Raw genomic sequence first — 25242 nt, forward strand, 5'->3', positions numbered from 1 at the left:
ATGTGAGGAGTTGGCATCAGAGGTTGCAGGAATTGCCAGGAAAACTTTGAGACAATATAAAACTGTTGACCGTGATCAAACTGATGAAGTATGTTTTATTACTACTTATTGTAGAGAATCTGCAATATTAAGAGATGTGATGTTGAAATTCTGGCCGGTGGTTGAGACTGATCCCCAGCTTGCTCCTATTTGTAGAGCTTCACCTAGATTTGTGTACAGGAAAGCTAAGTCCTTAAGAGACCAATTGGTAAGGGCAGACATTGGCAGGACAGGGGGTGCAGTTCAGAGATTTCTGGGTCCCCCTAAGATAGCGACATTCCCGTGCTTACACTGTCAGCACTTTAACAACATTATTAAGGGCCCAGAGATACACCATCCCCGCACAGGGTCTTCCATTAGACTGAAAGATTTCGCCACATGTGTGACACCAGGGGAACAGTGTATTACATCAAGTGCCCTTGTGGCCTGGGATATGTAGGTCAATCGACAAGGGAAATTAAAACCAGGCTCAATGAGCATAAAAGCAACATCCAGGTCCTGAAGAAAGCCAGGAAGGGTGAAGTGGACATAAACAAAGTGTCCCCCTTGGCGAGGCACTTTGTCGAGTCGAGACATAGTGTGAGCCAATTGAGGTGGCAGATATTGGAAGTTGTACCCTTCCAAGAGGGCATACCACATAGCAACACACTCCTTAGACGTGAGGCCTATTGGATGGAGCTATTGGGGACTCAATCACCTGGTGGCCTGAATGAAGACTTCAGTCTTAGATGTTTCCTTTAACAGGTAGCAGTTCTTTACCCTAGAAAGGGTTGACTTGTAACTAAGCATGTGCCCGCCCCCCAATTTCCTGGGTGTGGTGTGTAGTTTGTGTCTGTATATGTTGTATTGCTATACCAGACGTTTGAGCACTTGATAAAGGGCCTATGCCCGAAACATCGTGCTGATTGTCATGCTGTACATATGTCTGCAAGAATGAAATAAATACAAGTTTTGATATTACATCCATTGTGGGTCGAGTCCTGGATCGGAATCTTCACGATTTGGGACTTTGAGATTGAGAGGTATGATGGACCCCTCATCCCAGTAGGACTCCCCAAGATCTATATGGTAAAAACCCTGAGGCTGGTGAACCACTTTCCACAGATTGTTTAAAAGGAAACATTCATATCCCTCTCAGTTAAGGTTCCCTTCAACGATCACTGTGGAGAGTCTGAGGAGCAAGAAACCTCTGGTCCTCTTGGTGTGTAGGCTTGACTTGTGGCCAGAGCAGTTACAATTTACCTTGCCCTACCTCAAGTGTCAGAAAGGTCAGTCAAATTCAATCCCTCAAAGGAGGGGTTGTGACAGACAAGTGAAGTTGCCTAGAACACAGCAGTGTTGATAATTTAAGATTAATTTTTTAAATAGTCGTGGCTACCACTGGGTTACAGCACTGACATGCAGTGATAATGATAATCAGCAAAATTACAATTTCTTTATAGAGCGTGCTACCCTTTCCCTTAAAATATATATTAATCCTAAAAATGTTTTAAAAATTTTAGTCTCGGAACAGTCCTACTGATCCTCTGTATTGCGTCCTTTTCCACTTAGAAGCCACTGTTTATCTCGGTACTCCAAGAGATCATCCAAGACACGGCACATAAAAGAGACAGAAAGGAAAAAACATAATGCGATCTGTCTGGATTAATTTCACACGGGGACCATAACCCTAGGGGAGCCCAGCAGTGCAGATTCTAGTTTGGGATCACCTCTGCCACCTCATACTGTGAATCCGAATGGCCCGCTCACCTTGCTGCAAGGCTGCCCCGCCTCACAGACAGCAACTGCGCTTAAGTTGTCACACTGGCTCCTCTCCCACACTCTGTGTGCATTCGATCTCAAACAAAACGATAATGAAACATCATGGTGCAGTATATCTTACAGCATAAAGTTCTCACAATCAACCACACCTATATATCTCCTACTCACCCTCTATGACTGCTGCTCACCCTCACAGACAGCTGTCTTCACTTAACAGGTACACAGACCTCTCCACAATGCTGCTGCTCCAAGGAATGTTTTTGTCTTAAAACAGAGTTGCTTGAAAATCTAGGGCTAAAAACACCTCCAATAGTGTAAAACCACTCAATTTATTCCATAAAAATCAGAAACATTCTCACAAACATGAGTTTAAAAGCGCTTATCAAAGTTAAAAGGCTCAGGGGACGTCTCCTCCTGCTGCTGGTCGCTTCCCTTCCTTGCTCCGCCCTACGCGTTACGTCATTCGACTCATTCGACTGAAAAAAAAATGGCTGTCAATTAACATTAGGCCTAGGTTCCAGACAGCGGTCGTACAGCCCACATGGGGCTTGATTCACAAAGTGGTGCTAACCTACTTAGCACGTCTAAAGTCTTTAGACGTGCTAACCAGGGTGCTAAGTAGGTAAGCACCAGATTTCTCAATCAGATCGCGCACAAAGTTTTGTGTGCAAAGTTATGCATGCGCAAAGTCCTATGCGCGTGCTAAGTCCCATAGGCTTTAATGGGCACTTCGCGCGGAGCGCCCTGCGCTCTGTGCAGTGCGCGCGTAAAGTTTTACGCGCGAGTTTTATGCGCATAAAGTTTTACGTGCGAAAAGCTTGTTTAGACGTGCTAAGGGGGTTTTCACAGGCGTGCTAACAGTTAGTACCGCTTTGTGAATCAAGCCCATTGTGTCCAAAGTCCAACCGCACAACTGGGACATGACAGTTTTCAGCCAAGACACCTCCAAAAAATTATGCAGCAATTGTGTTTTGGGTTACATGTACAGTGGTGTGAAAAACTTTTTGCCCCCATCCTGATTTCTTATTCTTTTGCATGTTTGTCACACTTAAATGTTTCTGCTCATCAAAAACCGTTAACTATTAGTCAAAGATAACATAATTGAACACAAAATGCAGTTTTAAATGATGGTTTTTATTATTTAGTGAGAGAAAAACCTCAAAACCTACATGGCCCTGTGTGAAAAAGAAATTGCCCCCTGAACCTAATAACTGGTTGGGCTACCCTTAGCAGCAATAACTGCAATCAAGCATTTACGATAACTTGTAACAAGTCTTTTACAGCGCTCTGGAGGAATTTTGGCCCACTCATGTTTGCAGAATTGTTGTAATTCAGCTTTATTTGAGGGTTTTCTAGCACGAACCACCTTTTTAAGGTCATGCCACAACATCTCAATTGGATTCAGGTCAGGACTTTGACTAGGCCACTCCAAAGTCTTCATTTTGTTTTTCTTCAGCCATTCAGAGGTGGATTTGCTGGTGTGTTTTGGGTCATTGTTCTGCTGCAGCACCCAAGATCGTTTCAGCTTGAGTTGACGAACAGATGGCCGGACATTCTCCTTCAGGATTTTTTGGTAGACAGTAGAATTCATGGTTCCATCTATCACAGCAAGCCTTCCAGGTCCTGAAGCAGCAAAACAACCCCAGACCATCACACTACCACCACCATATTTTACTGTTGGTATGATGTTCTTTTGCTGAAATGCTGTGTTACTTCTACGCCAGATGTAACGGGACACGCACCTTCCAAAAAGTTCAACTTTTTTCTCGTCGGTCCACAGGGTATTTTCCCAAGAGTCTTGGCAATCATCGAGATTTTTTTTTAGCAAAATTGAGACGAGCCTTAATGTTCTTTTTGCTTAAAAGTGGTTTGCGCCTTGGATATCTGCCATGCAGGCCGTTTTTGCCCAGTCTCTTTCTTATGGTGGAGTCGTGAACACTGACCTTAATTGAGGCAAGTGAGGCCTGCAGTTCTTTAGATGTTGTCGTGGGGTCTTTTGTGGCCTCTCGGATGAGTTTTCTCTGCGCTCTTGGGGTAATTTTGGTCGGCCGGCCGGCCACTCCTGGGAAGGTTCATCACTGTTCCATGTTTTTGCCATTTCTGGATAATGGCTCTCACTGTGGTTCACTGGAGTCCCAAAGCTTTAGAAATGGCTTTATAACCTTTACCAGACTGATAAATCTCAATTACAGTACTTTTATTCCTGAATTTCTTTGGATCTTGGCATGATGTCTAGCTTTTGAGGTGCTTTTGGTCTACTTCTCTGTGTCAGATAGCTCCTATTTAAGTGATCTCTTGATTGAAACAGGTGTGGCAGTAATCAGGCCTGGGGGTGACTACAGAAATTGAACTCAGGTGTGATAAACCACAGTTAAGTTATTTTTTAACAAGGGGGGCAATCACTTTTTCACACAGGGCCATGTAGATTTGGAGTTTTTTTTCTCACTAAATAATAAAAACCATCATTTAAAACTGCATTTTGTGTTCAATTATGTTATCTTTGACTAATAGTTAACGCTTTTTGATGAGCAGAAACATTTAAGTGTGACAAACATGCAAAAGAATAAGAAATCAAGAAGGGGGCAAATAGTTTTTCACACCACTGTAGGTGGTATCGGTGGTCTGTGGCACCCTGGCCTGGCAGTGGGACTTGGCACATGTCACGTGGCACTTGGCATGTGTCACGTGGCACGTGTCACATGGCACTTGGCACGTGTCACTTCGTACATGGCACTTGCCAAGTGTCACGTGCCAAGTGCCACGTGACACGTGCCAAGTGCCACGTGACACGTGCCAAATGCTACATGACACGTACCAAGTGCCACATGACACTTGGCAAGTGCCACGTGCCAAGTGCCACGTGACAGTTTGCAAGTGTTACGTGACAAGTGCCACGTGACACTTGGCAAGTGCCACGTGACACTTGGCAAGTGCCGAGTGACAGTCAGACAGCAGAGGAGAAGACACTAGTGCACACTAACACATTAATGATTTAACAATAGTGTAGTGATAGGGAAGGGGTTAATCACTGAACAGCTTATCACTGACTGTGTACAGCCCTTGGCCCAGAAGCACTGGAGCACACACTTTAACTGTTAAACTATGAGACATCAATCAAGCTAATGAACAATTTAACTATAGTGTAGTGATAGTGAAGGGGTTCATCACTGAGCTTATCACTGTGTACAGCCCTTGGCCCACCAGTACTGCAGCTGTGCAGCACACACTCTGTCACACTATGAAACATCAATCAAGCTATATTAACAATTTAGCTATAGAGTAGTGAAGGGGTTAATCAATGAACAGCTTTAGGTTTATAACTGTGTACAGCCCTTTGTAGGGCACCAGCACTGGAGCATGTCTCTCAGGAAGCATTCAGCATCATGGCAGCCCTCCTTATTATACAGGGGGGCTGGGCAGTGTTCCTTTCTGTGATTGGGTGCCAGGGCTTAGGCTGGGAGGCCTCTGATTGGCTCAATGAAGTCAAGTGGGGCTGGCCAGGGTTCCCCTCTGTGATTGGTTGCTAGGTCTTCTGCTGGGAGCCCTCTTATTGGCTCCAGGACGTCATCACCTTAGTTACAGCATTTCGGATCCGGATATCCCGAATATCCGCGGATATCCGGGTAATGCGGCCAAATATCCACAGATAGCTATCCGGATTTCGCAAGCGATAGCCATATGATGCAGGGATATATGCATCTGCGGAAGATGGCGGCGCTATATAAATACTAAATAATAATAATTTGCCTCACCAGGATTGCACTTTTCTTTAGCTTTCCTGTATGACAAGAAGACACAAACACCCAGCACTAGAGGAGAGGGAAACAAAGGTGAATGAGGGAGGGCTGGTGCACACCACGAGGGCTCCTGAGCGTTTTTCAACTCGACAGTGATTTGAAAAGCACTTGGCTAATGTTACCCTATGCGGGTGTTCCCACAGCAGCGTTGTGATTTATTCAAAATCGCAGGTATACTGCATGTAACATTTTTTTGAGCAATTCATTCAGAAATCGCTCTGAAAATCGCTTCACAAAATTGCACTCACTAATTGCTAGCGATTGCTATTGTGATTTTGGAGTGCATTAGCCCAGAGAGAGGAGGAGTGGAGAGAGACTGAGAATAGCCTGAGATGGAGAAGAGAGAGTATCTGTATTGCAGTCCCACATAGTGTTGGGCGAACAGTGTTCGCCACTGTTCGGGTTCTGCAGAACATCACCCTGTTCGGGTGATGTTCGAGTTCGGCCGAACACCTGATGGTGTTCGGCCAAACCGTTCGGCCATATGGCCGAACTAAAAGCGCATGGCCGAACGTTCCCTGAACGTTCGGCTAGCCCTGTGATTGGCGGAACGGGTCACGTGGTTCGGACCCGAACGCGCTCTGATTGGCCGAACGGGTCACGTGGTTCGGGTAAATAAATACCCGAACCACGTCATTTCTCCGCCATTTGTCTGTGGGTTTAGCTTTGGGTAGGCAGGCAGGGTAGTTCTCTCTCCAGCAGGCTAGCCAGGGTCCCCCCAGTCATTGTGTCGCTGCTGGGAACAGTAGTACACCGCTCACACACACTATATAGCATTGTGTTTACTGCCACTCTGTGTCTGCTGGGAACAGTAGTACACCACTCACCCGCCACTGTATAGCATTGTGCTCTGTGTCGCTGCTGGGAATAGTGGTACACCGCTCACCCACCACTGTATAGCATTGTGCTGTGACTCGCTGCTGGGAACAGTAGTACACCGCTCACCCACACTATATATCATTGTGTTTACTGCCACTCTGTGTGTCTGCTGGGAACAGTAGTACACCGCTCACCCTGTATAGCATTGTGCTCTGTGTTGCTGCTGGGAATAGTAGTACACCGCTCACCCACACTATATAGCATTGTGTTTACTGCCACTCTGTGTGTCTGCTGGGAACAGTAGTACACCGCTCAACCACCACTGTATACCATTGTGCTCTGTGTCGCTGCTGGGAATAGTGGTACACCGCTCACCCACCACTGTATAGCATTGTGCTCTGTGTCGCTGCTGGGAACAGTAGTACACCGCTCACCCAGCACTATATAGCATTGTGTTTACTGCCACTCTGTGTGTCTGCTGGGAACAGTAGTACACCGCTCAACCACCACTGTATACCATTGTGCTCTGTGTCGCTGCTGGGAATAGTGGTACACCGCTTACCCACCACTGTATAGCATTGTGCTCTGACTCGCTGCTGGGAACAGTAGTACACCGCTCACCCACACTATATAGCATTGTGTTTACTGCCACTCTGTGTGTCTGCTGGGAACAGTAGTACACCGCTCAACCACCACTGTATACCATTGTGCTCTGTGTCGCTGCTGGGAATAGTGGTACACCGCTCACCCACCACTGTATAGCATTGTGCTCTGTGTCGCTGCTGGGAACAGTAGTACACCGCTCACCCAGCACTATATAGCATTGTGTTTACTGCCACTCTGTGTGTCTGCTGGGAACAGTAGTACACCGCTCAACCACCACTGTATACCATTGTGCTCTGTGTCGCTGCTGGGAATAGTGGTACACCGCTCACCCACCACTGTATAGCATTGTGCTCTGACTCGCTGCTGGGAACAGTAGTACACCGCTCACCCACACTATATAGCATTGTGTTTACTGCCACTCTGTGTGTCTGCTGGGAACAGTAGTACACCGCTCACCCTGTATAGCATTGTGCTCTGTGTCGCTGCTGGGAATAGTAGTACACCACTCACCCACACTATATAGCATTGTGTTTACTGCCACTCTGTGTGTCTGCTGGGAACAGTAGTACACCGCTCACCCTGTATAGCATTGTGCTCTGTGTTGCTGCTGGGAATAGTAGTACACCGCTCACCCACACTATATAGCATTGTGTTTACTGCCACTCTGTGTGTCTGCTGGGAACAGTAGTACACCGCTCAACCACCACTGTATACCATTGTGCTCTGTGTCGCTGCTGGGAATAGTGGTACACCGCTCACCCACCACTGTATAGCATTGTGCTCTGTGTCGCTGCTGGGAAAGTAGTACACCACTCACCCAGCACTATATAGCATTGTGTTTACTGCCACTCTGTGTGTCTGCTGGGAACAGTAGTACACCGCTCAACCACCACTGTATACCATTGTGCTCTGTGTCGCTGCTGGGAATAGTGGTACACCGCTCACCCACCACTGTGTAGCATTGTGCTCTGACTCGCTGCTGGGAACAGTAGTACACCGCTCACCCACACTATATAGCATTGTGTTTACTGCCACTCTGTGTGTCTGCTGGGAACAGTAGTACACCGCTCACCCTGTATAGCATTGTGCTCTGTGTTGCTGCTGGGAATAGTAGTACACCGCTCACCCACACTATATAGCATTGTGTTTACTGCCACTCTGTGTGTCTGCTGGGAACAGTAGTACACCGCTCACCCTGTATAGCATTGTGCTCTGTGTTGCTGCTGGGAATAGTAGTACACCGCTCACCCACACTATATAGCATTGTGTTTACTGCCACTCTGTGTGTCTGCTGGGAACAGTAGTACACCGCTCAACCACCACTATATACCATTGTGCTCTGTGTCGCTGCTGGGAATAGTGGTACACCGCTCACCCACCACTGTATAGCATTGTGCTCTGTGTCGCTGCTGGGAACAGTAGTACACCGCTCACCCAGCACTATATAGCATTGTGTTTACTGCCACTCTGTGTGTCTGCTGGGAACAGTAGTACACCACTCAACCACCACTGTATACCATTGTGCTCTGTGTCGCTGCTGGGAATAGTGGTACACCGCTCACCCACCACTGTATAGCATTGTGCTCTGACTCGCTGCTGGGAACAGTAGTACACCGCTCACCCACACTATATAGCATTGTGTTTACTGCCACTCTGTGTGTCTGCTGGGAACAGTAGTACACCGCTCACCCTGTATAGCATTGTGCTCTGTGTTGCTGCTGGGAATAGTAGTACACCGCTCACCCACACTATATAGCATTGTGTTTACTGCCACTCTGTGTGTCTGCTGGGAACAGTGGTACACTGCTCAACCACCACTGTATACCATTGTGCTCTGTGTCGCTGCTGGGAATAGTGGTACACCGCTCACCCACCACTGTATAGCATTGTGCTCTGACTCGCTGCTGGGAACAGTAGTACACCGCTCACCCACACTATATAGCATTGTGTTTACTGCCACTCTGTGTGTCTGCTGGGAACAGTAGTACACCGCTCACCCTGTATAGCATTGTGCTCTGTGTTGCTGCTGGGAATAGTAGTACACCGCTCACCCACACTATATAGCATTGTGTTTACTGCCACTCTGTGTGTCTGCTGGGAACAGTGGTACACTGCTCAACCACCACTGTATACCATTGTGCTCTGTGTCGCTGCTGGGAATAGTGGTACACCGCTCACCCACCACTGTATAGCATTGTGCTCTGTGTCGCTGCTGGGAATAGTGGTACACCACTCACCCACCACTGTATAGCATTGTGCTCTGTGTCGCTGCTGGGAATAGTGGTACACCGCTCACCCACCACTGTATAGCATTTCTGTACTGCCACTGTACTGCTGCCAGTCAGCGTGTACTTTAAGGATAAGTGAAATGAGGAAGAAATCCGGTGAAAGAGGGAGGGGCAAGGGAAGAGGTGTTTCCCCTGACGGTTCACATACAGGCCACAGGGGAGCACCGAAGAAAACCCACTCAATACCGCCCATGTTGTCCAGGACAACAAGCCTCACAAATCCAAAAGAACAGGACCAGATAATTACTTGGATGACCTCTCAAGCGTCCAGCAGTGGGTTAAGCAGCACCAGCACATCACGCACGAGGTCCGAGTCCTCAGCCAGTTACAAGGAGCCAGTGGGCACAAAGCTGACACAACCGGCAGCGACACCATGCACACAACTGCCAGATAACCAGTCCCAAGAATTACCTCAGGACACAATGGGGTATTCGCAGGAGCTATTCCCAGCCCAACAAACTTCCACCTTTCAAAGGTCAATGGAACAGCCAGAAATGTTGTGCCCGGATTCACAACCATTAACTGTGGGAAATGCACCGCGCACTGAAATACAAGGCGAGTCCGAGGACTTTGAAACCAAAATCCCAGAGCAAGTTGGGCAGGAGGGGTTGCAATTGCAGGAGGTCGGCCGAGAAGATATGGAAGACGACGCTGGAGTGAGCTGCGCAGAGGTTGTTCTGGGGAGCTCTACTCCACGGCGGCGGCCCCCCACAATGACATATGACGAGTTTGAGGAGATGGAAGAGGAGGGTATGGACAATGTGGACACAGACCCAGATTTTGTATGTGAAGGAGAACATCACCGTCGTAGCAGCACAGATGAGTCTGTTGAAGAACCCACTGCTGCACGAGTTTGCCTTGTGCCACAAGGTAGGTGGCGCGAAATTTCAGGCACCACAAGCGTGGAAGTTCCTTTGAGACGCAAAAGAGGCGCAAACAGAAATCGCCAGCAAGGCAGGTGCTCCAAAGTCTGGGCTTTCTTTGAAGACTGCACTGAGGATGGTACCATGGCGATTTGCAAGGTGTGCAAGACCCGCCTGAGCAGGGGGAAAAATATTAACAACCTCTCCACCACCAGCATGAGCCGCCACATGCTATCCAAACATCCCACTCTGTGGGCAAACGCGGCAGGACAGGGTACCAGCAACACTGCCTCCCTTGGGTTCACCAGACTCACCACCAGACCCGCCTCAGCAGCAGCAGTAGCCCAGCCATTGCATGGTTCACAACATTCACAAACATCAGACGACGCTGACACTGTCACTTTCCGGACTAGTGCTCTTGAGGTCTCCCAGTGTTCATCAAACACAACAACCAACAGCCCTTCAGTGTGCAGCCCTATGGTTCAGTTGTCTGTCTCGGAGATGTTTGAGCGCAAGAGGAAATTGCCAGCAAATGACCCCCGGGCCGTGGCACTAACAGCCAGCATAGCCAAGCTTCTGGCCTGCGAAATGCTGCCATATCGAGTGGTGGAGACAAACAGCTTCAAGGGCATGATGTCAGTGGCCATCCCACGTTACGTGGTTCCCAGCCGCTACCACTTTGCGCGCTCTGCAGTGCCTGAGTTGCATGAGCACGTGGTCAGCAAAATAACCCGAAGCTTGAAGAATGCCGTTGCCTGCAAGGTTCACCTCACCACTGACACCTGGACGAGTGCGTTCGGCCAGGGTCGATACATCTCCCTTACCGCGCACTGGGTGAACCTTGTGGAGCCTGGCAGCGATTCCTCACCTGCTACGGCGCGGGTGTTGCCCACGTCGCAAACAGCTGCACCGCCGTCCCTCCCACTGGATAACAACAGCAGCACCTACCTCTCTGACTCCTTCTCCTCCAACGCATCTCAAAGCTGTACCTCATCCGGAAACGCTAACCCAGCAGCAGTAGGATTGTGGAAGCAGTGCAGCACAGCTGTTGGCATGCGTCAGCAAGCGTTGCTGAAGCTGATCTGCCTTGGGGATAAGCAGCACACAGGGGAGGAAATTTGGAGGGGAATAAAGGAACAGACGGATTTGTGGCTGGCACCGCTGGACCTGAAACCGGGCATGGTTGTGTGTGATAATGGGAGTAATCTCATTCGCGCTTTAAGGTTGGCTAAGCTGACACACATCCCTTGCCTGGCGCACGTGATGAACCTAGTAGTTCAGCGGTTCCTGAGGACATACCCAGGCGTGGCCGATCTTCTGGTGAAGGTGCGACGAGTGGCCAAACATTGTAGAACTTCCAGTACTGCTCACCAAGATGCAGGAGCGCTTCAATCTCCCCCACCATCGCTTGCTGTGTGATGTCCCTACGCGCTGGAATTCTACGCTGCACATGCTAGCCCGCATTTGCGAGCAGAAGAGTGCAGTGGTCCAGTACATGACGGCGCAGTACCGAGGCGCATCCGGACAGCTGCCAAGCTTCTGTGGATCCGATTGGGCCAACATGTTGGACCTCTGCCAAGTCCTCCAAAATTTTGAGCAATCCACGTTGCTTGTGAGCAGTGACAACTCTTCAGTCAGCATTACCATACCACTGCTGTGTTTACTGAAGAGGTCAATGTTGAAAATCAAGGAAACAGCTGTCATGATGCAACTGGGGGAATCTGAAGGAGAAAACGATCAGCGTGATGGTACCAACATCAGGCCATCCGCCTCAGGAAACGCTGGCCCCAGCAGCTATGACGAAGAAGAGGAGGAGGAACAGCTGGAGTTGGAGCAGGAATTTCCTGCCACCACTGACGAGGGCCAGAGCGGTGCACGTTGGACTTCCACAATTCAGCGCGAATGGTCAGCAGAAGCAGACCAGGAAGAAGGTGACGACTATGATGCATCACAACAACTATCACAACGCTCACAAGAGGATGATGAGGGTTCTGGCAGGACTCTGGCACACATGGCTCAATTCATGCTAGACTGCATTGAACGCGACCCACGCATTGTGCGCATTCTGGACAACACCAATTACTGGGTTTATACACTTCTGGATCCACGGTGTTCCAAAACTGCTTGAAGAAAGAGTCAGACAGGTCAAAATGGAAGAATACCAGCAGGCCCTTGTGGAGACTTTAAAGAGGAGATTGACATCCTCCCCCTCCTCTAGCCAGTTGTACGCCGACAGACTGACTTCCGCAAACCCAGGACGACCAGGAGGGCAGCAAACAACACAAGCCGCAGCTAGTGCCCAAAAGGGAATGGTATCGGCAGTGTCCTTGGAGTGGGAAAATTTTCTGACACCCATGCAGCAGCAGCCCACAGAACAGCAAGCGTGCAGATCCACCTCCAACACCGATCGCCTGGAGAAGATGGTCAAGGACTACATGTCAGATGGCGTAGCTGTGTTGAACAATCCATCTGCACCCTTCAACTATTGGGTATCGAAGCTAGAAACCTGGCACGAACTGGCAATGTACGCAATAGAGGTGCTGGCTTGCCCGGCAGCCAGCGTTATGTCGGAATGCTGTTTCAGTGCTGCCGGAGGCATCGTCACAGATCGGCGTATCCGCCTCTCCACAGAAAATGCAGACCGTCTGACTCAAATTAAAATGAATCAATCCTGGATTGGAAACGACTATGCAACACTCCCGGACCCCAACCAAGTAACATGAACAATGACCATCTGTGATGGGTTAGCGTTTCCGGTCCCTGTTTATGGAACCTCTCATCTGTATTACATTTATGACTGCATGGCGGCAAAGAGCATTGCTATATCTGCACGCTTCTTGTCCTCATGCAAGGCCTGGGTTGTTGTGTCTCAAAAAGCATGGCCTTCTCCTCCTGCGCCTCCTCCTGTTCCATCACGTGTGCTGCTGCTGGGTGTTATAATTTGCATGGAGTTTGTGCGCTGCTCCTGGTGCAAACAGAAACCAACGCACAAACCCGCAACCAGGCAGAGATGTCACTGTTTAGGAAAAGACTGACAAGCCAGGAGTAAATGAATAATAAGGATTTATTATCAAATGAAAATAAGGTAATACTGTGCATTAACTCATGCACGGAAACAATCGGTATCCACTTGCAGGCAACACACATACAATACACTGCATCAAATACAGGCAGAAATTCAATAAGCATACAAGGTATGAAATCAGGGTTTATACAAGGACCTCTCTGCATAAAGTGAGTTATGCAGAGTGGATCCAGTGTATAGAACTGTGTGCACACTGACCCTGGATCCGGAATAATAACACAACAAAAGCCTAGAATATATCTACAAAATACAGATTATAATCGAGGAGGAGACACACGGATAGTCAGCAAGCATAGGTCATACACAGGAGATCAAAACAGTACAGTAATCGCTAGGCAAAGAGTAGTCGGTATACAAAGCACAAGGTCAAAAACACGGGAGATCAATAGAGCAGGGAAACAAGGAACAATACAACCAGGAACAGGGAACTCAGGACAGGAGGGCTAGAACCGGGAACAAAGAGCTAGCAACTAGCCAGTTCACAGGTGTGGCTTAAATGCCATGCTGAGAGACCATGTGACAGTCCAGGCCTCCTCCCTGTCTGTGGAGAGATCTCTAGACAGTCCGCCCTCTGCTGGTGGGCAGAGGAAAGTTCAGGTTGTAAATTCATGGAGGAGGCTGGTGACATCTGCTGGTGAAGCAAAGTTAGTTCATGCAGGAATTTACCAGCAGATGCAGATCGTAACATTACCCCCCCCCCCCCTCAAGGAGCAGCCTCCGGATGCTCCACTTGGACTTATGCCCACCTGGGTCCCAGAAAATACTGGCAAAGAGGCAGGCCATAAATTGGTCAGTAAATGAGGCCACAACCCGGGTATTACCAGGCTGACTGGACAAAAGGACCCAGAGGCAATAGGACATGTTGCAAGTCCCTCTGAAGACCTTTGGGTGAAACAGAAAAATGAAGGACACCAGGAAGAGCCATAGATTGGACATCCACAGGAGCAGGGCATCTGAGGTCACCAAATAAAACAGAAAACTGGATGCCATCAGGAAGGGATGCATAATGGCCATAAACAGGAGGAGCAGGATACCACCAGGAGAGGCACCAGACAGGAACTCATCAGGAGAGGTACCAGACGGGATCTCATCAGGAGAGGCACCAGCAGGAGCAGCAGATGGGAGGGCATCGGCAGAAGCAGCAGATGGGAGGGCATTGGCAGAAGCAGCAGATGGGAGGGCATCGGCAGCAACTGCAGACTTGGAGGCAACAGGAGCAGCAACTGCAGACTTGGAGGCAACAGGAGCAGCAACTGCAGACTTGGAGGCAACAGGAGCAGGAACAGCAGACTTGGAGGCAACAGGAGCAGGAACAGCAGACTTGGAGGCAACAGGAGCAGCAACTGCAGACTTGGAGGCAACAGGAGCAGGAACAGCAGACTTGGAGGCAACAGGAGCAGGAACAGCAGACTTGGAGGCAACAGGAGCAGGAACAGCAGACTTGGAGGCAACAGGAGCAGGAACAGCAGACTTGGAGGCAACAGGAGCAGGAACAGCAGACTTGGAGGCAACAGGAGCAGGAACAACAGACTTGGAGGCAACAGGAGCAGGAACAACAGACTTGGAGGCAACAGGAGCAGGAACTGCAGACTTGGAGGCAACAGGAGCAGGAACTGCAGACTTGGAGGCAACAGGAGCAGGAACTGCAGACTTGGAGGCAACAGGAGCAGGAACTGCAGACTTGGAGGCAACAGGAGCAGGAACTGCAGACTTGGAGGCAACAGGAGCAGGAACTGCAGACTTGGAGGCAACAGGAGCAGGAACTGCAGACTGTAGGTAGTCAGGAGCAGGAACTGCAGACTTTAGGTCGTCAGGAGCAGGAACAGCAGACTGTAGGTCGTCAGGAGCAGGAACAGCAGACTGTAAGTCATCAGGAGCAGGAACAGCAGACTGTAGGTCATCAGGAGCAGGAACAGCAGACTGTAGGTCATCAGGAGCAGGAACAGCAGACTGTAGGTCATCAGGAGCAGGAACAGCAGACTGGAGGCCATCAGGATGGATAAACTGAAAGTCATTTTCCAATAAAGCAGGCAAAGCAGCAGACTGGATAACAGTTTGTAAATGCAGGGTATCTGGAGGGATCTGTGGGAACTGAGTACCAGAAAATGTTTTTGAGGACGAGCCATCAGCAGAGATGAGTGTGCATTTAGCCTCAGCAGAAAACTGTGGGAGACCTCTTTCAGCAGAACATTGAGGGAGCTGGATCTCAGCAGGAGTCTGTGGAAACAGGGCAGTAACAGAGGTCTGTGGTGCCTGAGTGTCAGACATCTGTGCGGGTTGAACTTCAGCATAAGTCTGTGCTCTAGCAGAAGTTGAAGGGCAAAGGGCATCAGCAGAGACTCGAGAAAGCTGGACCTTTGGCTGAGCGACTGGCTGGACCACTGGCTGCATAGCTGACAAGACCCTTGGCAGAGCTATTAGCTGAACTTCAGATCGAGCAACTGGCAGACCAACTGATCGAGCACCTGGCTGGGCCTTTGGCTGAGCTGTGGAGTATGGTTCTGCTGGAACGGCAGACTGAGACTCTGCCGGAGCAGCTGGCAGGAGGCTTGCTGAGACGTCTGGAGGACCCACCGCCAAACCAACTGACAGAGGTTCTGCCAAGCTGTCTGACTGGGTCACTGCCAAACTGACCAACAGGGACACTGCCAAGCCGACCGACAAGGACACTGCCAAATCTTCTGAAAGGGAAAACATTGGGCCGACGGACACTGGTACTGCTGAGCTGACAGACACTGGTACTGCTGAGCTGACTGGCACAGGCAGGGCTGAGGAGACTGGCACAGGCAGGGCTGAGGAGACTGGCACAGGCAGGGCTGAGGAGACTGGCACAGGCAGGGCTGAGGAGACTGGCACAGGCAGGGCTGAGGAGACTGGCACAGGCAGGGCTGAGGAGACTGGCACAGGCAGGGCTGAGGAGACTGGCACAGGCAGGGCTGAGGAGACTGGCACGGCTGAGGAGACTGGCACTGCTGAGGAGACTGGCACTGCTGAGGAGACTGGCACTGCTGAGGAGACTGGCACTGCTGAGGAGACTGGCACTGGCATGTCAGGAGTAACTGGCACGACTGAGGTAAGTGGCACAGGCAGAGCTGGCATAATAGGGACAGCAGGCTGGAGTGAAGATGGATTACGTTTCGGTAACGATACAGTTTGTAGATCTGCGGAAACCGGCAACATAACTGTTGGAGTCTTTGCGGTGGTAACTGGAAGGATGGAGGCTGTAGGAAAATATTTCCGTTTGAACTTAGATTTTTGACTCAGTCTGGAAGCAGGGGTGAGTTTAACAAAGTCCTGATGTGCAGCAGAACAGGGCAGGTATGATGTAGGTAGCTGGAACGACCATGGAGTGGATCTAACCGCAGTCTGTAAAGGAGCAGTTCTTTTATGATTTTTGGATACAGGTAATTCCAAGTCCGTGGAACAGGTTACTGAGGACAGAGAGCATGTCTCTCCCTTGATGCCTGGGGCAGAATTAACAGGTGATGTGCTCTCAAAATCATAAGAATGAGACAAAATTCTTTGCCAAGCGATTACTAGACCAGAACCTGATTCATATCTACAAGTCTTGTGATCAACCATGGACTGGACAGCACGCATGCATGCAAAAATATATGAATCACCTTTTTCTAGATAGAACTCAAGAAATCGGTCCCAGTCACTCTTAAGGTAACCAAACATCTGATCAATCTGTTCAGGATGGAATACTGGATCAAAGCTGACAAACTTATTGCTGGAACTAACAGAGTTAACATTGGCTGCTGAATGCTGCACAAACTGACTACCAGAAAACTCAGAAGGATCTTTTTTATGCCAAATCTTTTTCCATTCATCAATCAAGGGAAGTACACAGTCAGACTTGCAAACATTCAGGTTCATCAGAGAAGTTGCAGATTTAATACATGCATCCAAGAATGTCGTATCTTTTGTGGAATAGAATTCATTAAATGACTCCCAATCATACTTTAATTCATCATTCAGTGCATTAATTTCCCATCTACTGAATGGGGGATCCCAATCACTCTTAATGGGAGCTTGCAGATTACCCTGAGCATAATTGCAGGACTGAACTGTCTGTTTGGAAGTGACAGGAATATGATGAATTGGCTTGGTTTGGATTATTACTGAGGAGGAGTTATTGCAATAGACAGGCAGGGATCTAACTTGAGTCCAGGAGGTAGAAGGATCTCTTACTGCAATTAGGGTTTGCAGAATCTGCAACAATGCTTGCATCTCGGATTCTGCAGAGTTGCCCTGCTGCATAAAAGATTTAACATGCATAACAATTTGTATTAACTCTTCACGGGAATATGCTGACAATTCCTTATAACACTCATATTGGTCTTCCTCTGCTAGCAAGGAGTAGAAGTTATTGTGCTGAATAGTCCAATCAACTTCCATAGCTGAAACAAATGAGATTCCAGTATTAATTGAAGTAGCAGGATCATGAGTGGGCTTAATTGATTGAATCTGGTTAATTACTGGCCAGGATTTGGCTTGATTCAAAGGGGCAGCAGGACTTTTAACGGGGCCTGATAAATTACCCGGAACATGTATTGTGGAATGAGCAACTGAATTTTGTTGGGCTTCAGAACAACATTCCTGCAAAACTGACAAAAAGTCTTTTAAATCATAAGGAAAGGTTCTTTCATTACTCACGGACTGAACCCATGAAATCAGCTGCTGCAGATCCTCATAGGAATCGTCTGCAAATACATGGTAGCAAAGTTTCCTTTTGTTTTTTGCTAGAATAGCATATTCAGACAGGTGCTTTAAATCCATGTCAATCATGGCTGGAGAAAAAACAGGATCCCAGACCTTTTCCTAGTGACAATTTTTTCTGGCTAGCTCTTCTGTTATAATTTGCATGGAGTTTGTGCGCTGCACCTGGTGCAAACAGAAACCAACGCACAAACCCGCAACCAGGCAGAGATGTCACTGTTTAGGAAAAGACTGACAAGCCAGGAGTAAATGAATAATAAGGATTTATTATCAAATGAAAATAAGGTAATACTGTGCATTAACTCATGCACGGAAACAATCGGTATCCACTTGCAGGCAACACACATACAATACACTGCATCAAATACAGGCAGAAATTCAATAAGCATACAAGGTATGAAATCAGGGTTTATACAAGGACCTCTCTGCATAAAGTGAGTTATGCAGAGTGGATCCAGTGTATAGAACTGTGTGCACACTGACCCTGGATCCGGAATAATAACACAACAAAAGCCTAGAATATATCTACAAAATACAGATTATAATCGAGGAGGAGACACACGGATAGTCAGCAAGCATAGGTCATACACAGGAGATCAAAACAGTACAGTAATCGCTAGGCAAAGAGTAGTCGGTATACAAAGCACAAGGTCAAAACACGGGAGATCAATAGAGCAGGGAAACAAGGAACAATACAACCAGGAACAGGGAGCTCAGGACAGGAGGGCTAGAACCGGGAACAAAGAGCTAGCAACTAGCCAGTTCACAGGTGTGGCTTAAATGCCATGCTGAGAGACCATGTGACAGTCCAGGCCTCCTCCCTGTCTGTGGAGAGATCTCTAGACAGTCCGCCCTCTGCTGGTGGGCAGAGGAAAGTTCAGGTTGTAAATTCATGGAGGAGGCTGGTGACATCTGCTGGTGAAGCAAAGTTAGTTCATGCAGGAATTTACCAGCAGATGCAGATCGTAACACTGGGTTAGCGTTGCCAGTTCCTGTTTATTGAACCTCTCATCTATATTACATTTATGACTGCATGGCGGTAAAAAGCATGCTATCCGCACGCTTCTTGTCCTCATGCAAGGCCTGGGTTGTTGTGTCTCAAAAAGCGTGGCCTTCTCCTCCTGCGCCTCCTCCTGTTCCATCACGTGTGCTGCTGCTGCTGCTGGGTTAGCGTTGCCGGTCCCTGTTTATTGAACTTCTCATCTATATTACATTTATGACTGCATGGCGGTAAAAAGCATTGCTATATCCGCACGCTTCTTGTCCTCATGCAAGGCCTGGGTTGTTGTGTCTCAAAGCGTGGCCTTCTCCTCCTGCGCCTCCTCCTGTTCCATCACGTGTGCTGCTGCTGCTGCTGGGTTAGCGTTGCCGGTCCCTGTTTATGGAACCTCTCATCTTTATTACATTTATGACTGCATGGCGGTAAAAAGCATGCTATCCGCACGCTTCTTGTCCTCATGCAAGGCCTGGGTTGTTGTGTCTCAAAAAGCGTGGCCTTCTCCTCCTGCGCCTCCTCCTGTTCCATCACGTGTGCTGCTGCTGCTGCTGCTGGGTTAGCGTTGCCGGTCCCTGTTTATTGAACCTCTCATCTATATTACATTTATGACTGCATGGCGGTAAAAAGCCTGCTATCCGCACGCTTCTTGTCCTCATGCAAGGCCTGGGTTGTTGTGTCTCAAAGCGTGGCCTTCTCCTCCTGCGCCTCCTCCTGTTCCATCACGTGTGCTGCTGCTGCTGCTGGGTTAGCGTTGCCGGTCCCTGTTTATGGAACCTCTCATCTTTATTACATTTATGACTGCATGGCGGTAAAAAGCATGCTATCCGCACGCTTCTTGTCCTCATGCAAGGCCTGGGTTGTTGTGTCTCAAAGCGTGGCCTTCTCCTCCTGCGCCTCCTCCTGTTCCATCACATGTGCTGCTGCTGGGTTAGCGTTGCCGGTCCCTGTTTATGGAACCTCTCATCTGTATTACATTTATGACTGCATGGCGGCAAAAGCATGTTACCTTTGCAAAGAAACATGACATTTTCCGCATTTAAAAGACAGTTTTTCCTTTGAAACTTTACAATCAATTTTCTCAAAAACTATAAGCTCTTTTTCAAATATTTTGTTTTCCTCTTGTACTCACTCCCAAGGTGCACATACCCTGCAAATTTGGGGTATGTAGCATGTAAGGAAGCTTTACAAAGCATGAAAGTTCGGGTCCCCATTGACTTCCATTATGTTCGGAGTTCGGCACGAACGTTCGCGAACCCGAACATCCAGGTGTTCGCCCAACACTAGTCCCACATCACACAGAGGCTACTTGCCTGTAATAGGACTCATGTCCCTGCCAGTCCCTCACACAAGTCAGAAAGCAGCCCTCCTGGAGTCTCGGGACTGTCAAAAACTTTTCACCCTGTTTAACACCTTATCCACACATGCAGTCATAACAATGAGGAGAGACCAGACAGATGTTTGCCCACGGACCCTCCAGGCAAGCTCTGCATCATGCTGTGTATATCTACCAGCTTGCCTGCCCTCTAATTGCACTTTTATCAGCTAGCCTAGCATTTCACCTGAATACACCAGACACAAATCACTGAATGAAAGGGGACCTGGGGGGAGATTGCCCCCCTTCCAGCCAGCACTAGGGGAAGGGTGAATGCTTATCTGTATTGCAGTCCCAACCCGTGAATTACCTTTTGTAGCTGTCTACATGCAGTCTTTCCAATAGTGAAAGAGCTGAGTTTTTCCCACAGACCCTGAAGCCTTTGTATATTTACCAGCTTGCCCGCTTCAGCGATTTCAGGGAATTTTTTTAAAGGTACAGTAGTCTCAAGGGGGTATTCCATACATCCGGAACCCCCGTCTGAATACGCCAGTGAAAAGGGCATTCATATAACCAGTGTCAGACTGGGAGCTGGGAAGTGGGAAAGATGAGGAAATCCACCTACTGGCCAAGCAGCAGAAACCCTGTGTTATCACTCACAATAGAAACCTGTAGCAAGTCTTCACTGTGAGCAGCAACACCTGATTACTGCTGCTTGGCCAGCAGGTAGATTTTCCCAGCACCCAGTCCGGCACTGCACATAACAGATGGTCTCGGCTCTACCATCTTCCATGTTTATTCTCAGTTGGTAACTTGGGATGCCTTGGCAGTGGCACATCCACCTGCTATCTATGGTGTGCATGTAATACTTGAAAAGTATTGACTTGATACGTGTTTGTGTTGTTTTAGAATTTACGCCGATACTTACAAACTGTTCGCTTCTCCTCTGGAAATGTTTCACGTGAATATTTTAATGATGATCAAGAGTTTGATACATCATACATCATTCAAAATCATGTATTGGCCAATGGAACCTTGTTCACAAGGGAAGTTGGATTCTTTGGAAATCAGAATTCTAACAGTGAGCAAGTGTTTATCAATGAAAGTTTAATCAAATGGAAAAATGACCAGAAAAAGGTAAGACAAAACAACGTATCTCACTAATATTATAAATGTGAAAGGTTGAATGTTTGGATGTTTGTCACTTAATCACGCCACAATGGCTGAACTGAGTTGAATGAAACTTGGCACACACATAGTACATTACCTGGACTAACATATAGGATACTTTAATGCCCATAACCAAAAAGTGGGTGGAGACAAATACAAATTTCACTGGGAAAAGTGTAAACTGGAGACATTCTTACGCGGTTAGTGGCAGGGTCCTCAAACTTTGCACAGTTGGTGCCTGGGATTAATATTCAGAAAAGTGGGTGAAGCCTACAAACGCCAATCAAAACTCACCTATTGATTTTCAAGGGGAGTATTTAATTGCTGCCATTCTTGCACTATTAATGGCACAAGCCTCAAACCTGGTACAGTTGGTCATTGGGTGACTGGGGTTCAAATTCAGAAAATGGGGTGGAGCCACAGCCAATCAGATTTGTTTCATTGCAATGCAAATTATTGATGCAAAAGACAGCAAAGCTCACAAATTAGGTCATTGAGTAATTGTGTGTTAAGGTTAAAAAAGTGGGCGGAGCCAACACCACCCAAAAATACATACCTGGGTGATGCCGGGCCATCAGCTACTGTTAAATATGATTTTCAGCTTGTATCTTCTTATTCCCTCTCCAGGTATAAATGTGCTTTCCTCATCACTACCATAATGCACTTGCTGACATATGCATTTTTTATCTTAATTTCTGTAATATATGTAATATCCTCTAGTAGTGAGAATCAGTTTCATCCCCCGGCATGAGAATTTCAGAAATGGGGGAATGCTATATTGTAAATCTGCTAAAGTGGTGATTCAGAAGCCTCTTTCACTCACATTGGAAGTGCTGAAACTTCAATTTTTAATTGCGAAGTTCTACTATCATGCCATTATGGACACGGTGTTGATAATGGTGAACATGGGACAAACACTACTGCTCTGCATTAAAGGGAACCTTAAAGGACCACTATCGATGAACATGTTTTTTTTTTTTTTTCTTTTCAATTGAGATAGGAAATGTTTGGGTAGTGCTGCTGAATACTAGTGTATACATTTGAATTTGTATGTCTTTGTTTACTGTTATCTAATTCATTTCATATGTTTCAGCTGTCTGCTCTAATCTGACAGCAGAATGAGCCATGAGGGGAGGGGGGAATTCCCTCACAGTGCATCTGTTAACTCTGTGTGTGCTTAGAGAGCTCAGTCAGAGACAGACAGACAGCTTTCTGTCACAGAGAGCAGAGGAAATGTATCTCATGTGCAACATAAATATTTGTAATTTTGTGAGTGAAAATTGATACCTGAAAGGCTTTTGTTTTTTTATATAACTCTGCTTCAATATTACACTGTTCTTAGCATGTCAAAATGCAGAGATTCATACCTTTGCAAATGAGACATTCCAAACGTAGCTAAAATCTACACAATGAAATACAGCTTTTGCCTCTGATATTTACCATGAAAAGTAAGAAAATGTTTACACAGTTACTTAGACATTATTTATACACTAGTGACCTTAGCACCCGCCGCACACCCAACCGCCTGCTCGCATGCCCGCCTGGCTGCGTCCCTCTCATCCTCCCTGTGTGAGGCTGGGTCCGTGCTGCGCACATGCACATTAGCAAAAAGAACGGACCCAGCTACACTGAGACAACTGTCACTGCTACGCAGGAACAGTTGCCTATTATTATAGAGGATTGTCATTAGTGGTGCTAATCACAAGCTCGTGATCACAAGCCATTTTTTCAAACACAAGGTCGTAATCGGCATTGGTGATCGGCTCTCGATCACGAATGCCGATCACGAATGCACTCGTGATTGCACTCGATACCCGACTCGTGATCACGAGTTACTCGTGATTAGAGTTGGGCCGAACGGTTCCCCTGCGAACGGTTCCAGGCGAACTTTGGGGGTTCGCGTTCGCCTGCATCAGGCGAACTTTTGCGGAAGTTTGATTCGCCCCATAATGCTCTATTGAGCAAAATTTTGACCCTCCATTTCACTGTCAGCAGACATGTTATTGTCAAACACACTGCTAGAGAACCCGCCCACCCTCCCTTCAAGCTAGGTCCTTTATACCAGGCATGCCCAACTCCAGTCCTCAAGGGCCAAGATCCTCACACATTTTTGGCACAGCTCAATTTTATTCATGGGACTGAATTAGGAAAGGTGTGGATCCCCAAGCAGAACACCTTTGCTATTTCTCTGTCCATCCTAAACACTGGCATGGATATGGCCCTTGAGGGCTGGAGTTGGGCACCACTGCTTTATACCATTTGACTCAGTTGTCTGCCTACACTAATTAGTTATGGGACAGCTGCTTCACACTGGCCTCCTCCCTTCTACGCTGCTCCCTCCTCCTCTCTCCTCACATAGGGAGGAGGGTCTCTTCTGGCAGGGAATTATACTATTTTAAAAACCACTATACATCATACCATAGCTGGGAATTGAACTCAGATCTCACTGTGTGGTGGGCATGTCACCCTAAGCACTGTACCACTCAGGGCCGGGACAAGGTCCACCGCCAACAGAGGCTGAGCTGCCCAAGTGCACCCCCCCCCCCCATAGGGTCCCCACCCCCTTCAAGGTATCAATAAAGTCGATCTCAAGCGAGCTCAAGAAGAGGTAACTGTTTCAGCATAATACTAATAATTAATCCAGCCCTTGGTCACTCAAATCCCAAAAAACATACGTATTCTGCTGCTGCACCTATAGAAACATGTGGTAGATTATGTTGCCTGCAGATCTTTCTATAACCAGGCAGTCAGAATTCAATTACAAGTACTACTGCTCAAAGCTCACTTACTGTATAACTTGAAATATGGCCTCAAGCACCAATCGAGTCCTGACTACATATCCTCTGACCACACCACACTGAGAGGGACATTTAGAAGGGGTCACTCACGCAGTGAAACAGACACCACAGCCTGTGTCAGGAGAAGGGGGCAGGAGCTACCAGCCGCAGCATAGAGAGATGTGTGAGATGCACGCTGCAATGGCCTGGCACTCTGCACATACACGCACACAGGAGAGAGAGAGAGGAGGCGTCATCACCATAGCAGCAACCAGACACCACAGTGTCTGGACAAGGTGGTGGGATTCACAGACATTAGAGCTACTGGCCATAGTATAAGCAAGATGCACGCTGCGCTGGCTCTCTCTGTCTGTTCATACATGCCCCGCTTGCGAGAGAGAGCGGCGCTGGCAGCATCACTATAGCAACCACCACGCAACTGCTCCGACTTGGAGGGAGAGGTAGTAGAGGCAATCCGCGCCGCCTGCAGCACACTGGCAGCAGGAAACAGGAGGCACATAGGCTGACAGCGCGGGGCGGGCATACAGCAGAAGGAGGAAGAAGCCGATCCTGCGCTCACCACGTGACCTCAGTGACCTGCGCCCAGAGGCTGGTGCCTGCCCAGCCTATGTGTCGGCCCGGCTCTGGTACCACTACAGTAGTAAGTGAAGCTAGCCTAAAATGTACCATTTATGCTCAATGCAATAGAACCATTAGGTTGCTTAAAGGAGAACTGTAGTGAGAGGTATATGGAGGCTGCCATATTGATTTCCTTTTAAGCTATACCAGTTTCCTGGCAGCCCTGCTGATCTATTTGGCTGCAGTAGTGTGAATCACACCAGAAACAAGCATGCAGCTAATCTTGTCAGATCTTACAAAAATGTCAAACACCAGATCTGCTGCATGCTTGTTCAGGGTCTAGGGCTAAAAGTATTGGAGGCAGAGGATCTGCAGGATAGCCAGGTAACTGGTATTGCTTAAAAGGAAATCAATATGGTAGCCTCCA

General features: G+C 48.0%; 1 protein-coding gene across 1 annotated transcript in view; it reads left to right on the forward strand.

Annotated features, from left to right (window-relative positions):
• LOC137537938 (vomeronasal type-2 receptor 116-like) overlaps positions 1-25242 on the forward strand; it is a 148513-nt gene that overhangs the window by 114004 nt on the left and 9267 nt on the right. Inside the window, exon 3 of the mRNA XM_068259867.1 lies at positions 21199-21426. Coding sequence (XP_068115968.1) covers positions 21199-21426 — 228 coding nt within the window. The remainder of the gene's footprint in view (positions 1-21198; positions 21427-25242) is intronic.

Source organism: Hyperolius riggenbachi, chromosome 11 (genome assembly GCF_040937935.1).
Source record: "Hyperolius riggenbachi isolate aHypRig1 chromosome 11, aHypRig1.pri, whole genome shotgun sequence".
NCBI classification, from domain to species: domain Eukaryota; kingdom Metazoa; phylum Chordata; class Amphibia; order Anura; family Hyperoliidae; genus Hyperolius; species Hyperolius riggenbachi.